This window comes from Phyllobates terribilis, unplaced genomic scaffold (genome assembly GCF_046119375.1).
Source record: "Phyllobates terribilis strain yellow unplaced genomic scaffold, ASM4611937v1 Scaffold_5__5_contigs__length_657084704, whole genome shotgun sequence".
Classification (NCBI taxonomy): domain Eukaryota; kingdom Metazoa; phylum Chordata; class Amphibia; order Anura; family Dendrobatidae; genus Phyllobates; species Phyllobates terribilis.
The window spans coordinates 238,843,459-238,859,337 of record NW_027362765.1 but is presented as its reverse complement, the minus strand read 5'-3'; the positions used below and the strand labels follow the sequence as shown (position 1 = coordinate 238,859,337).

At 41.0% G+C, this 15,879-nt stretch overlaps 1 protein-coding gene across 1 annotated transcript in view; it reads left to right on the top strand.

Moving 5' to 3' along the window:
• SRP68 (signal recognition particle 68) overlaps positions 1-10,161 on the top strand; it is a 35,943-nt gene extending 25,782 nt beyond the window's left edge. The window contains exons 9-16 of the mRNA XM_073683927.1: positions 5,173-5,271; positions 5,371-5,435; positions 6,948-7,107; positions 7,492-7,586; positions 7,693-7,822; positions 8,014-8,089; positions 8,837-8,889; positions 9,621-10,161. Coding sequence (XP_073540028.1) covers positions 5,173-5,271; positions 5,371-5,435; positions 6,948-7,107; positions 7,492-7,586; positions 7,693-7,822; positions 8,014-8,089; positions 8,837-8,889; positions 9,621-9,848 — 906 coding nt within the window. The 3' untranslated portion in view covers positions 9,849-10,161. The remainder of the gene's footprint in view (positions 1-5,172; positions 5,272-5,370; positions 5,436-6,947; positions 7,108-7,491; positions 7,587-7,692; positions 7,823-8,013; positions 8,090-8,836; positions 8,890-9,620) is intronic.
• The last annotated feature ends 5,718 nt before the right edge of the window (positions 10,162-15,879 follow it).

Genomic DNA, 15,879 nt, shown 5'->3' with positions numbered 1-15,879 from the left:
GATTAGATTAATCAGCCCATTTTTCTCAGATGTGGAGAAAACGGTTGTGTAGCCCTACTGTAGCAGCCATTACCTGCCGGGTGTAGGACGAGGCCACTCCATACACTTGGTACCGACTTGCTCCGTACATCTAAGGCGGATGTCGGTAAGGTCTTAAAGAATGATTCTTTTGTGGGACTGCCTCTTTAAAAGGGGTTATACAGGACTATTCTGAATGACCTATTCTTAGAATAGATCAATATGGTAGTCCTGGACAACCCCTTTAAGCACAATAGAAATTATCAGTCATGGGTTATACACTGTCCCTCACTTTATTGTTAAAGTTACTGAGATGATATCTTTTATAAAAATAAAATCTAGTGAGTGATGCTTTTTTACATTGTCCTATCAATGGTTTACATGGATGATCTCTAGGTGTGTGATGATTCCCAGACAAAATGGTTGAACATTGCTTGCCGGTGGTTTAATATACATTTATTTCTGTCTATATGTTGTAGCCTCCTGAATACTGTGACGTTCTTAAAGACTCACACCCACTGCGTTACATAAAATGTCTTGTATAAATCTTCATTTCTACTTTTTCTGACTACATAATGTTTTTCTAGCACTTAGCTGCATATTCGCCCATATGCAATCACAGTAATCATTGCAGCGGTGACCCCGGTTTGTTTACTGACTTGATCATGGCCCCATAGTAGAATAATATAAAATAAAGCAAAACATACGATTTAAATAGAAGCACTTTCAGGTCCGCAGCATAATACATTAACTGTGGTATGTGGCCACTCTTACATGGTCACTCATGAATTAAACCCGTCCTGTCTGCTCTGAACAATTCATTACGTAGTAAGTGCACACATTAAGGAAAAGCATAAAACCACTTAATTCCTTTCTTTCCCTTAGATGGAGGATATTTGTTATAGCTGAGAGCATTAATGTGTGCTTTACATATGACACTCCTGTCTATAAGCTCACATGTGGATGTTACCATAGCAGTGTGGGGTCCTGCTGAAGGCCCCTGTCGCCACTATTTCTGTGGTTCTGATATTCCTTCATAAGAGATCAAATTATCAATATTACAAAAATTAATAAAGGAAATAAAATTGAATCACTCCTTATTTTCCACATCCCAAAAAACAAATTTAAAGAAAACGCATATTCTGTATTGCAACATCCGTAAGAGTCCGATCCATGGGAGTTAATGTTCAAAAGTGAAACCTTGCATCATTCATTCATGTAAGCAGAATCAGAGGGGCCCCAATGATTATAATGGGGTCTGTCTTGTGTCCATTTTTTGGAACAGAACAAAATGTCAGCCTTTTTTCCATTCCAAAATTGAACTCGGACGTACCCTATTATAATCATTGGGGGTCCTTTGCTTCATTTTGCAAAACTGATGCTTTGGCTAACTTTTCCATGTCTGTTTTTTAAAACGGAACAAACAAATAGTGCAAATACAGACATGCTTTGCTTATATAGCGCCAACATATTTCACAGTGCTTTACAGATAGTCATCATAACTGTCCACATTGGGGCTCACAATCTAAATTCCCTATCAGTATCCCTTTGGAGTGTGGGAAGAAACCCACGCAAAGAACATACACACTTATTACGGGTGTTGTCCTTGGTGGGATTTGAATCCAGAGCCCCAGTGCTGCAAAACAACAATGCTAACCACTGAGCCACCATGCACTTAGCCTACCAGTCTGTAAGATAACAATTAGTAATGGAGGGGAAAGAAGTGTTAACCCTTTCAAGACATATGGGGAGTCACATCATATGTTTTGTCCCTAGGCTCACAAGCAGAGCTGCTTCTTTCCGGGCTGATGGCTGATTTATTTAGCCATCATCTGCCTCTAACTCCTGGTGGAGCGGAGCTCTGCCTGTGGCTTTTAACATGTTAAATGCCGCTGTCAAATCTCTGACAGCAGCATTTAACACGCAATGGCAATGGGTGTGTCATGCCATGTGCCCATCAGCACGCCCGAGACATGATCGCGGAGCACCGATGAGTTTTCATGACAGTCGGGGGTCTGCTGAAGACCCCCATGCCTGTCATTACGATACTCCTATGAGATCCTGATTTTAGCTATGCATAGTAGTGCTGATGCCATGTATAGAGAAAGCAATTGGAAGATCGCAGCTCCAAGTCCTATAAGGGGACTAACAAATACAGTAAAAAGTGAGAAAAGGTTTTTAAAAATATTTTAAAAAATATATAGAAGTTTGCCCCTTTAAAAAAAATAAATAAAAAAAAATACACATATTTAGAAATGTCCAATCTATCAAAATCTACAGGCTACAGGCTGATCCAACTTTGATGTAATGTCCTTAAAACAAGTCAAAATGAGGCTTAGTATTGTGTGTGGCCTCCACGTGCCTGTATGACCTCCCTACAACACCTGGGCATGCTCCTGATGAGGTTGCGGATGGTCTCCTGTGGGATCTCCTCCCAGACCTGGACTAAAGCATCCGCCAACTCCTGGACAGTCTGTGGTGCAACGTGATGTTGGTGGATGGAGCGAGACATGGTGTCCCAAATGTGCTCAATCGGATTCAGGTCTGGGGAACGGGCGGACCAGTCCATAGCTTCAATGCCTTCATCTTGCAGGAACTGCTGACACACTCCAGCCATATGAGGTCTGGCATTGTCCTGCATTAGGAGGAACCCAGGATCAACCACACCAGCATATGGTCTCACAAGGGGTCTGAGGCTCTCCTCTCGGTACCTAATGGCAGTCAGGCTACCTCTGGCGAGCACATGGAGGGCTGTGTTTCCCTCCAAAGAAATGCCACCCCACACCATTACTGACCCAGTGCCAAACCGATCATGCTGAAGGATGTTGCAGGCAGCAGATCGCTCTCCACGGCGTCTCCAGACTGTCACGTCTGTCACATGTGCTCAGTGTGAACCTGCTTTCATATGTGAAGAGCACAGGGCGCCAGTGGCGACTTTGCCAATCCTGGTGTTCTGTGGCAAATGCCAAGCGTCCTGGACTGTGTTGAGCTGTGAGCACAACCCCCATCTATGGACGTCGGGCCCTCATACCACCCTCATGGAGTCGGTTTCTAACCGCTTGTGCAGACAAATGCACATTTGTGCCCTGCTGGAGGTCATTTTGCAGGGCTCTGGCAGTGCTTCTCCTGTTCCTTCTTGCACAAAGGTGGAGGTAGCGGTCCTGCTGCTGGGTTGCTGCCCTCCTATGGCCTCCTCCACGTCTCCTGGTGTACTGGCCTGTCTCCTGGTAGCGTCTCCAGCCTCTGGACACTACGCTGACAGATACAGCAAACCTTGCCACAGCTCGCATTGATGTGCCATCCTGGAGGAGATCCCAGAGGAGACCATCCGCAACCTCATCAGGAGCATGCACAGGCATGTAGGGAGGTCATACAGGCACGTGGAGGCCACACACAATACTGAGCCTCATTTTGACTTGTTTTAAGGACATTACATCAAAGTTGGATCAGCCTGTAGTGTGTTTTTCCACTTTAATTTTGGGGGTGACTCCAAATCCAGGCTTCCATTGGTTAACAAATTTGATTTCCATTGATGATTTTTGTGTGATTTTGTTGTCAGCCCATTCAACTTTGTACAGAACAAAGTATTCAATGAGAATATTTCATTCATTCAGATCTAGGATGTGTTATTTGAGTGTTCCCTTTATTTTTTCAAGGTGTGTATATATATATATATATATATATATATATATATATATATATATATATATATATATATATATATATATATATATATATTATAGAGAGAGATTGCTTTCGTCGGTGTTTTTTTTTTAATGTTAAAAGTTAATAAAAATTTCAAACTGCGTAGATACTTTGAATAATTTGTTCCATAAATATTACAAACTTTGGCTGCCTCTTGTATATGTTTTTTGTCTACCTAATCATTCCTAGTCTAGATAACCACCCACTACTATGCTTACTTAAAGTGGTTCTAGTTCTTCAATGGATAAAATTTACATAGTGCTTGTAGAAACAGCAACTTTCAATTTACCTCTTATTAAAAATCCTCTCTGTTCTCAAGAACGGAGGAAATTTTACTTCCATAGTGTACTGCTTGTTGCCAAGTTAACCAGCCACCATGCAATCTCAGAGTATTTACCGCATGTTTTTATGCTATAGAGCAGGGGTGCACAACCTTTTTTGGTCCAAGGGCCCCATTGTCATACTGAACTAATACAGGGGCCACACTAAAACTTAGAGGTATTATCTTCTGTGACATTTGTCATGTCGAAAGTATATACCATAAATGTCTTGGGTACAAATTCAATTTACAGGACTCTTATCTCCCCCAAACAGTACTATAAGGCTGTGTGCCCACAGTGAGCTTTGATACTGCAATTTTGAGCGAAAATACGCAGTGTCTTATAGTTCCAGCAAAGTGGATGTGATTTATTGAAATCTCATGGCCCTTGTGTTTTTTTTTTTTCTTCTTCTCTGTGACTGACTTGCAAGTGCATGTTTCAAATGCACAACATGTCAATTTCTCTTTCAAGGTCGCTGAGTTTTATGGTGGATTTTCCCCATCGAAATGCATTAGATGTGCAAAATCTGTAGGTAAAAAAAAAAACACATGTAATCCACACATGACTATATCAATAAAGTTTTGTCAAAGGCAGTGTCAAAAACGCTATAAAAACACTGGATGCTAGATATGTCGGTAATGTAAGCTTTACCAGTAACACTAGATTTTTGGAGTTGCCAAAAGAATCTGGCTAGGGAAAGTCTATCCTGTGATCCAGTCTGGGGTTTATACACCTATTAGCAGTTGGGTTAGCGCCGCAGTGTGGAGTGTGTTGAGACTGGAAAAAAGCAGAGTGTTGGTTACTTTGCTCTGCGAAGAATGGTGTCCTGGAGCCAAACAGGTGTTTGGTGAACACGTTTAATACAAGTGTGAGCTGCTGCTGGGAATTCAGAGGGTAGTGATGCTGCTATATTTCTCTCTTCCTTCTGCTTGAAGTAAAGCACTGTTTATGCTATCCTTTGATACTGAAGGAAGGCTGTTTTAGTTTTGGAGCCATAAAGTTTATGATGGACCATAAACTACATGCTGTTTTGATATAAAACCCTGTGCCACATGTATTTAAGTGGCTACCCCAAGAGCGTGAACCCCTACATAAGGATACTCATTGAACGTTGTTCTTTTCCTTTTAGGCTGAAGATGAAGAGGCTAAAGAACGGTTGTTTGAGTCTGTCCTAAGTGAATGTAGAGACGCTATCCAGAGTGTGCGGGAGGAACTGAAAACAGAACAGGTATTGTGCATGATCATCTTCCGGTCATCTAAGGACAATGGGTGGGTTTTAATAAGTCTTGTATCTTTATCTCATACATTACATGCATTGTGCTTTCAGAGGCAGAGAGATGCTGTAATGGATGGAGACATGGGCAAAGTTTCCAATCTGCAGTACTTGCACAGGTATGTGAAGGTAGTTGTGTTTTTATAGGTACATCATAGTGATGCAGTTGAGTGATAAATGATGGACACCTGAGTAGCATTTGATATTAGATCCGCCAACATCGGTGTATGTGGTTCAGCACCAATCAGGAATGAAGAGTGATACAGTTGTATTTCTTTTAGATGCAGCTAAAGTATCATTTACGATCTTTAAAGTGAACCGAGCAGCATGTATCAGATGCTGGATACAGTATTTCAGCCATATATGGTTAACTCTGAAATACTTTGGCGTTTCAGAGTAAAACATAGTTTAATAGCTGCCTGGCTGTAGATTGGTCGGAGAGGCAGGTCTTTGGCGCCTTCTCTCCCTATACCCACACGCAGGAAGGAGCCTGTCACTCCAGGTCGACTGGCAGGGAGAAGCTGCCTGTCCGACTAAGCTCCAGTGTGACCATCCCCGCCAGCTATCAATATATGTTTTTTCCATAAATGCTGCAAAGTTTCAGCGTTTATACAAATCTGGTTGAAATCTCACAGCCAGTGCCCGATCCACGGTCTGCTTGTATCAGCTGTTAGGTTCCCTTTGATGTACTTCTAACCTTTCCATCATTCCTTACACAATATCACAGGAACTAGTAGGAGATAGAAGTGCACTGTATTAATGATATATTATGGAACCAGGACTATGTTGGAATTAAAAGAAGCCATTACTGCTAACCGTGTCTTCAGCTGTAGTAATACTGTTTAGGTTTCTCAGGTTTTGCTAATAGGTATACTTTACTATAGACATGAAACCCTTGTGTTATTTTCTTCTTGGCCACTTTTTTAGAAAGCTGTTACTTTTATAACGGTACATATAATAATGTACATAATCACAAATTAGAGGGAAATAAAACTTAAAGGGGTTGTGTCATCATAAAAGGGTAAAATTGCTTAGTGCTTGTAAAATCCAGCAGGTTTGCAATTTATATCTAATTAAAAATCCTCTGTTTTCAAGAACAGGGGGATGTTTAATTGTATAGTTTACTGCTCATTGCCTAGGTCACCCGCCTTCTGTACAGTCTGTCAGCGGTGACCTGTTCCCTCTGTAACAAGTGTGTGTGCGAGTACGTGCACAAATTCTTTTCTCCTGAGTTTGGAAGAACTGCTCTGAAGTTGGTTGATCACTGGACCTGGCCATCTTCCCTGTCCCTGCACTCCTGATGCTGCATAGGCCATGCTGCCTCTGCTCTGACATGGGCGAGTGCTGCAAGTCCAAACTGTCAATCATTTAAGAGCAAACAGGAATCCGGGGGGCAGAGGAGCTGGGCACTCCTGAAGGAGGATCCTGCGAGCAACCCTTTTACCTTCATTAATAGACCAATTCAGTAAAACCATATTGACATGGATCCTGGATGATGACCGTTTAACACGAGCTTCAGAGGATGTCCCATTGAAAAGAACAAAGATGGCTATAATAGTGGTGTAATTTTTCATTTTAAATTGAACCTTCTGCCAGATGGGAACTCCAGTCTGAATCTCTTCTCTTCGCAGTTACCTGTCCTACATCAAGCTTTCGACAGCCATCCAGCGCAATGAAAGCATGGCCAGTGCCCTGCAAAAGGCACTGCTCTGCCAACCTCAGGCTGAAGAGGATGGCAAGAGAACTCCACGTCCCCAGGACCTCATTAGGCTTTATGATATCATCCTGCAGGTAAGTAACTGAGCATAACACGAATGCATGCCTTTCTGTGCTAAGCATTGAATAAAAATAGGCTATACCTTCCTGTCACCAGTTTCTGTACAGATGCAGGCATAGCCATGGTTATGGACTACAGAGGCTGTGTGTGGTTTGATCTTGCAGACATGTGTTAGTCTCTTCCTTCTGTCTCCTACTTTTTAACAGAAGAGGAGGCAGACAGAAAAAGGGAACCATACGAGTACTGCATCCAACTACAAAGTAACCGAGGCAGCTAAAATCCATATTATATGATAATGGGGTTATGCTGCAGAAAAACCTGGGCATGAGGAGCAGAAACTGTGCTCCAGTGATGGCAATAAAGCCCATCATCTCCTTCATGCTGTTTTTCTATTACAGAATCTGGCTGAGCTGACACAGCTACCAGGCTTGGAGGAAGACCAAAGCTTCCAGAAGGAGATTGTCCTTAAGACCCTAGTGTACAAAGCATACAGGTATGTGTGCTGAGGTCATGAGGACTCTTGAACTAATACTGAATCTATGTAGAAGTCATTTGGATATATAATATGTTGCTGTATGTCACTATGGCTCTTCTGGCAGGTGTTTCTTCATTGCTCAGTCCTATGTCCTGGTGAAGAAGTGGAGTGAGGCCCTGGTGCTATATGACCGGGTGCTGAAATATGCAAAGGAAGTCAAAGCTCAGGCTGGAACGAAGAAAAGCAATTTCAAGGTAATCCTTCTGACCCTTAGGAAAATCAATCAGAATAAAAGTAATATATTACAGAGACCTGAAAAATGTAAGCATCTTTTGGGGGGAAATCGGTGTTGTACCAACAGATTTTCAGTAAACTAAGGCTGTGGTCTGGTTAATTTGTGTGTAGGGATGGCTGCACCTTACTATGGTAAATTTTGTGATTCCAGGAACTGCCGGATGTTCAGGAGCTGATCAAGCAGGTGAATGCAGAGAAGTACTCCCTGCAGGCTGCAGCCATTCTTGGTGAGTTTTGGCTTTCAGAATGCAGTTATCTTTAATCATATTTTTTTATTTAAATTTCAAATACCATAACTTTTTTTGTTTGTTTTCTGCTGAAGTAGACAAATGAGGATTTGTTTTTTGCAAGTCAGTTGTATGTTTTAGGGCAGAGTCAGACAGCCATATAGATTGGCCAGTGGCTTTCCCGACCCAAGTGAGACAACTGCAACTATTTCTATGCAGTCGTCCTTCTCAGGTCAGAGCTGTGGGTCAGTCCGTGCACTGCGTTCCGATCCCGCTCCAATTTATACGGTCATCTGACTCTGCCCATAGTAGTAGCTATACATTTTTAGTAGTAATTATAATTTTTCTGGGGGTGGATTAGATTTGTACAATTTTTTTTTTTTTGTTTTTCTACTGTTGTCCAATAAAAACACCTTTTTACAGAATCTATTTTGTGTTGCTGCACTCAAACACCTCTTAGATTTTTTTTCCGTTAAGCTGAGTGATGGTTTGCATTTTTGCTCAGAGACCCCCCCCCCCTCTGTGAGGCAGAAGAGAGGCAATCTGGTTTACTTGAGCCATCCAGTTACTGATGACCCATCCTCTTTAATGAATAATTACAATGGGAATCTCCGGAGTGTTTCTTTAACATTGGATCCTCCCTTGTTGTTTATCTAAGCAATAATCTCATTCTTTTCCTCAGAGCCATTTGAAGTTCCCTTTTCTCAGTGTATTAGTTGATGTGTTTTTTTTTTTTCTTTCTTCTAGATACAAACGACATTACCGAGGAGGTTTCACCCTCCCAGACTAAAGAAAACAAGGTAGGTTGTTGTATTTCAGCTGCCAAGAACAGAATCAAACTGCTAAAAAAAAAACAAGTTTGAAGCCAGTCTAAACCACCTCTAGACTTGTATAATATAAAGTGCAGCCCCTGATCATCTACTTACTCCAGAGTTGCTTTTTTGGAGACATCCCTGCTGCTAAAGTGTGTGTCTGATTATGACTAGTGTAACATTGTAATGAACTGCCCAAGAGACTAAACAGACAGTGTGGCTGATTCATCATAATTTTTATGCAAGAAAGTGTTGAAAAAACTTTGAAAAGTCACAGAGTTGTGCAAAAATATTATGACTTTGCAAAAATTGTAATCTGCTACGCCAAACTGGGGAATGGACAGGGAGCAACCACGCCCCCCTATCCAATTCCTCAAAAATGCCTTTGTTTTGTATGGCAGCAATGCTACTCTAGTCTTTGACTGGAGTAGCGTTTCTGAAGCTGTGCACGTAAGCGCACTCCACTCGGAATATAAGCCAAATTCAATGTGGCATGCATGCGTTACACCAGTATTGATGTATCGGCCTCAGTGTTTTCTGCACAGACTCTTGAATAGCTCATTGCATCACCGTTAAGAAGGGCTGGCTTCAGTTGCTGCCTAGCAGAATTGTGGTAGATCACTGCATTTTTGCAATATTTACTGTGCTATACCTACACGTAACAAACTAGTGGATGGGACTGACCCCAGTACTGATTCTCATTTTGTTCTATATTGCAGCCTCTCTTGGACCGTTTAGACAACTTCTGCCTTGACCCATCTCTTGTGACTAAACATGCCCGCCTAGTGCCCTTCCCCCCAGACTTCCATCCCATACCTTGTAAGCCACTCTTCTTTGATCTGGCCTTAAATCATGTTGCGCTGCCATCTCTGGAAGACAAGCTGGAGCAGAAGGCAAAGAGCGGATTGACGGGTTATATCAAAGGCATCTTTGGTTTCCGAAGTTAATGAGATAGAGAAAAGTGGAGGGTGGTTACTGCTTACGTGTCAGCGGCATAGTTTATACTCTGTGAAACGCACTTCGTGGAGTTGAAGTTTTGCCCTGAGCTGGTTGTAACGATTACTCTGTGTTTTCTAGAGATCAATAAATTCCTTTTAATTTATTGTGATAATGGTCCTTTCTGTATTGACCAATATTGGGAGAATTTGTTTTCAGTTTCACATCAGCTCTGTTTTTGGAGCAGACAAAATATCATTTACATTGTATAAAAAGTGGACCTGTTACCAAGACTGCAAATAAATGCTCATTTTAGTTAATCTACTTAACGTTTTTGGAGCTTTTTACTTTATTGTCCATATTTTAAAATTTGGGCTCTTTCACACTCTCCTTTTTTGTGTTCTGGTGTTTTAAAATGCATAAAAACACACATTTTAAGGGTGCTTTTGGTGGTGTATTTTGTGCATGCATTTTTTTTTCCTTCCTTTTTTCAATTCCAACAGCAAAACATATAGGGAAAAAAATATTCAGAGCATGTAGAGTCTTTTAAAAAATGGCCCAAACCAAAATGCGTTGTAGGTAATGTCTTTTATGTTGCACTATACAGTAACATCTGGATTTCTGGCTTCAAAAATTGCAATACAAAATAATTATATGGGATATTTCATTACCCAAGACACTGTTAACGAGACAAAATACCAAAAGCTATTGCATTTATTACACACGAGTCGCATTAGGGGGAATGCATTATTTTCATGAATGAATTCTCTCAAAAACTAGAACAAGTTCAGCAAAAATCCATTCAATAAACTTTGGCTGGGATCCACAGACTTGTATAGGAGATTCTCATCTGAGACTTGGAAGAGATTAGTTCATTCTCCGATTGTCTGTGTGAAAAAAAACACCCATCTGAATAGCCCTATTTGATTACATTGGCCAATGTGCTATCCGACTTACTTGGATAGCACAATTCCTTTTATATACGCTTGTGTGAACGAGCCCTTAGTAATTTCACTCAGACTGGTTGCTAGTATATCCAATCTGTGCTAAGTATTGACGAGTTGTGCGTTCACATTAATTGCACCAGTGTTCAGCAGAATGATTCCTGACATCCTCCTCTGACTCCTTGCATTGATAAGATGTTTACATCTATAGGATCCTATTTTACTGCCTTCTTTCCTGTGAATAACGTTGACACCACCGTGGAAGAAACAAACCGCCCTTCCAGGACCCCCCCCAAGTAAATACCCGCTCACTTGATTTTATGCTGCACCCAAAGGTCTAATTTCCATCCATGGAAGCTCCAATTCTGAACGCTCAAGTGTCTGTAATAAAGAGATCATACAGTCTATGAATACAGGAGGCACTCTGTGTAACAGTATGTGTGCGAAATATGTCCAATATGTGAGTCTGTGGTGCTGTTTCGTGTCTTCTCATATTAAAGGGGTTGTCCACTGCTCGGCAGTCCATTCTCAATCCCTTTGTTTTAGAGTGAAGGAACACCATGAGAAGGGGTTGCCCGAGTTGTGGACAATCCCATTAAGTTGGTGGGAAACTCTTTTGGAATGAAGGATCAATTATTTGTGATGGGTGTTTAAGCAGTATTCCCTCAACACAAATGTAGAAGGGCTAAGTCTGACTCTTATGTATTCTGCACTAGGAAAACTGTTTACACTATTTTATGATAAAACTACCATTGACCAGATGGCGATGTAGCCAATTATGTCAGCTAATTTGGTTCTGCTACATCTGTGCCAGTACTGATAATTGGGTTACTACAGGCAGAAGAATCGGTGTAGAAGAGGCAGAGGGCTCGGCTGCTGACGGTGCGTGCTGGCATTCACTTCTCTCAATGAGTCACTGTTTCATCTGGGTTGAACTTTAGGAGTAATTTCATGCTAATGCCTTAATGAGAGGTAAAATATCTTTTTTTAGCCAAATACCACACCTGAGGTGCACCCATTCGGCAGACTTTTTTACATTATGTATTAGTTACACCTTAATGATGTTTTGGTGGTTTTCAGACATTTGTACACCTGCTCAGTAAAGTATATTCTAGGCCCTATATGATCACTGACCTATATAATGACTGGGCATATTGTAACCAATATGACGGAATAAGTACACACAGTACATTTTTCTTGTGTCACTAGTGGTAAGAATTTGCTTTTGCCGCTTGATATGAGTTATGCCTGATCCAGTGCATTGGCGATTGCCTCTTTCCCCTCTCACATTCTCAGTCTCTTTATGTATAGAGTTGCCTATTTACAAGACTGGCTGCTTTTTTCAGTGCCGCCATGTCTGGAATTACTGGTAACTTCCAATATAAACAATTACCACATTTTTCTAATTTCATACATGTTGTATTTAGGGTGCATTCACTCACAACTGCATTTTACATCCTGTGTTGGGGCCACAATGCCCGGCCCAAATACAGTTCTCCTAATGTGAACCTGAAAAAACTTCTGCATAGACTTAGTTTAGTTAAGTGAAGATTTTACAAAGAAAAAACTTACAAAAACTGCATCAAGATTGTAATGAATGGACAAGGCTCCAGATATTTCTGCGTTGCTTTAAGCACATGGCTAGTTATGTATGGTAAATGCTCTCCTATTAGTAAGAGTACCTGCAACGCATAATGAAATACGAGCAAAATATGCAGTTTTTGTAGGTTCTAGTAGGTGGGGCATGATGATATATCTAATGCTAGGTATTCATTTAATGCTAGGAATGTGTTGTAGCAAGCGGCATTTTTTAGCAATATGCAGGATGCGGTCACGGACACACAGGATTTCAGGCCGAGCTCGGTATGCGAGTGTAGAATGTCTTTGTACAACAGGCTGAGAACTGCCTTCACCTACACAGTGACTACAGCGATCCACAACAGTCTCCGGGACACTTTATACAAAGGCACTGTTGAGACTCATTCTGCTCATGCCTAAGTAAACAGAAGTCACTCCGGAAAGTCAAGTGTTTTCACAATAATCTTTATTATTTTCTGGGACTACGCCCTCACATTGCATAACTCGCCCTACCTGTGAGTAAATGTGAGGAGGTTGTTTGAATTGGTTATGTCACACTCTGACACACTGAACGTCCCTATTTCATGGAGTTATTGAAACATGAGTGATAATTATATCACATGCATGCCCAACCTGAAAATCTTTGTGGCACACACTTCTCTTTGAGGTGTCACATAAATATATGGGGGTGAGGTCATGTGAGTAAATCAGTTCTTGGGTGATCCATTGGTCGACACTGTACCTATAGGTGGAGAAGTGTTTTTCAGCTTAGGCCACAGCCCCACTATCAGTATTTGGTCAGTATTTTTTCTCAGGAGTGGGAGCCAAAACCAGGAGGTGATAAATGCAGAATTGGTGACTTGTTTCTATTGTACCTTTTCTCTGATTGTTCCTCATCTGGTTTTGCCTCTCACTCCTAAGAAAAAATACTGACCAAATACTGCAAATGGGACCGTGGCGTTAAAGGGACTGTCAGCACAGAACGACTGTTCAAACTAAGTCCCGCCGCTTGGTGCTCCACAGCGGGTTCAATCATTTAACTACGCCTTCCCAACTTCTTGCTTTACCTCAGTCTCCACCCCCTCTACTCTGATTGACAGCTCTGGCTTCATAGAGACAGAGAGAGCTGGAAAACAAGCAGGTGGGAAGGTGTACTTAAATGATTGGCCCCGCCTTGAAGCATTGCGCGCCTGTACTTGGTTTGAACAGTCATTCTGTGCGGATAGTCCCTTTTAAGAGAAGTTAAACATTCAATCATTTTTTTTTTGTTTTTTAAATGCACTTTAGTTACCTGCACGTCCCAAAATACGGTTGAGAAGTGTACAGCTTGGAAGGTAGCAATGCATGTATGGGTTCAATAAGAACTTTGTTAAATCCGTACTCCGTTCTGGATGTGCACACTACTCTACTGTGTTTTGAGTGATCGGTTGGGTTCCCAGGACACGACTCCCTACTGATCTGCAGGTAATTAGTGCATATATATATAAAATTAAAAGAAAAAAAGTTAAATGTTTAGTTACTATTTTTGAGCGGTGTTAAAGTCTTGTACTTAGCTGTTTTAGGCAATCCCACAGAGAATGAATGGCACTGCAGTGCACATGTTCGGCCACTGTTCCAGTCAGACTCTGTTCTCTGGATCATTAAGGGTCCCAGTGGTCAGAAACCCTCTGATCGGCAAGTTATGAATTATCCTATGGATCCATGATTATGTGTAAACATAGGAAGTCTGTTCATTAACCTACAAAGTGGCTCGGTCCTTAAGGGGTTAAGCTGTTGAGCCTCAAGCTCTAGTGATGTCATGGGGAAAATTTTGTGTACTTGATCTGTACTGCATGATCTGACTACAGGCAGATTATATTGATAGCAGTGTATTTCTATGTACAATGTCTGTATTTGTATTCTAGAGGGAGAATAAGAGATTGCTAAAAAATAATGATGAAAAACACTTGATAATGAAAAAAAAATTGGCATTTTTAATGAGGTTTAATCATCACAAATCAGCAAATAACAGACATATTTGATGTCCCAGTAATCGTAACGACCTGCACAACACGATTTATGGGGATCAGTAAATTGCATAAAAAAATGGCGTGGTTGATACTTTTTATAGCTTTAATAGAGAAAAAATAATAAAACTAATAATGAGGCCATGTTCACACGTAGAGTAAATGCTGCTTTTTTTCTGCAGGAGTCCGCATCACACAACGCAATAACAATCTTCTCTGATTACTGTGCATTCGCTGCATTTCTTTTATGCTTTTTACCGCTTATTTGATGCGATTTTGGTGCAGATATGAAGCGGAGTTTTGAACGCTTTTTTTTAAAAGTACAGAAAAGCTTTAATTCTGCACTTAAAAATGTAACGGCATTTTTTCCTCATGCTTTCTTTTTTTTTTTTCAGAAGAAGCCTGTAGAGAAAAAATGCACCGAGACTGCAGAATTCAGCAGAGTCTTCAGATCATGAAATCACATCCACTGTGCTTTGAAATGTATACCTTGTTCACAAGTAGGGAAAATGCTGCATATTTTCAGCTGCTTTTTTTTTTTTTTTTTTTGCACTAAAATTCTGCTGTTTAACTGTCCAAACAAAGTGGATGTAATTTCATGAGAACTGCGCCTATTTTGGTGCTTTTTGCTCTCTTGTCTTCTATATGGAGCCAAATAAAACGCTTGTAAAAAAAAAAAAATGCAGTTACCATATTTTTCGGACTATATAACGTACCCCAAATTTTGGGTGGAAAATAGAAAAAAAAAATAAAAAAAAAAATGAGGGTCCGTCTTATAATAATAATAGTTTTTATTTTTATAGCGCCAACATATTCCGCAGCACTCTACAAATTTTAGGGGGGACATATACAGACAATACAGAATAAGCATATCTCATATCGAAAGGAGTGAGGGCCCTGCTCGCAAGCTTACAGTCTATGAGGAAATAGGGGAGACACAAAAGGTAAAAAGTACATATATTGTATAATGCAGCCTTGATATACTAAATAGGATAAATAATAATACATGGACTGGTCGCCAGCCAGTATGTGTACAGTCCTGACAGAGGCTATTAAGTGCATGGTTGGTATGAACCTGAAGTTGAAGATTTTAATATGGGGGAAAACTGGGACGGACAGATAGTGTGTTTAGGCGATACGCCAGTCTAAAGAAATGTGTTTTTAGGGTTCGCTTGAAACAGTGGGTATTGGGAATTAATCGAACTGTCCTGGGTAGTGCATTCCAAAGATTTGGCGCAGCACGCAAGAAATCTTGGAGACGGGAGTGGGAAGTTCGGATTATGGAGGATTTTAGTTTTAAGTCATTTGCAGAACGGAGGGCACGTGTAGGGTGGTAGATTGAGACAAGAGAGGAGATGTAGGGGGGTACTGAAGCATGGCTTTGTGAGTAAGCGTGATAAGTTTAAATTGAACTCTATATTGGATGGGCAACCAATGCAATGACTGGCACAGGGAAGAGGCATCGGTGTAGCGGTTGGCGAGGAATATGATCCTGGCTGCTGCGTTAAGGACGG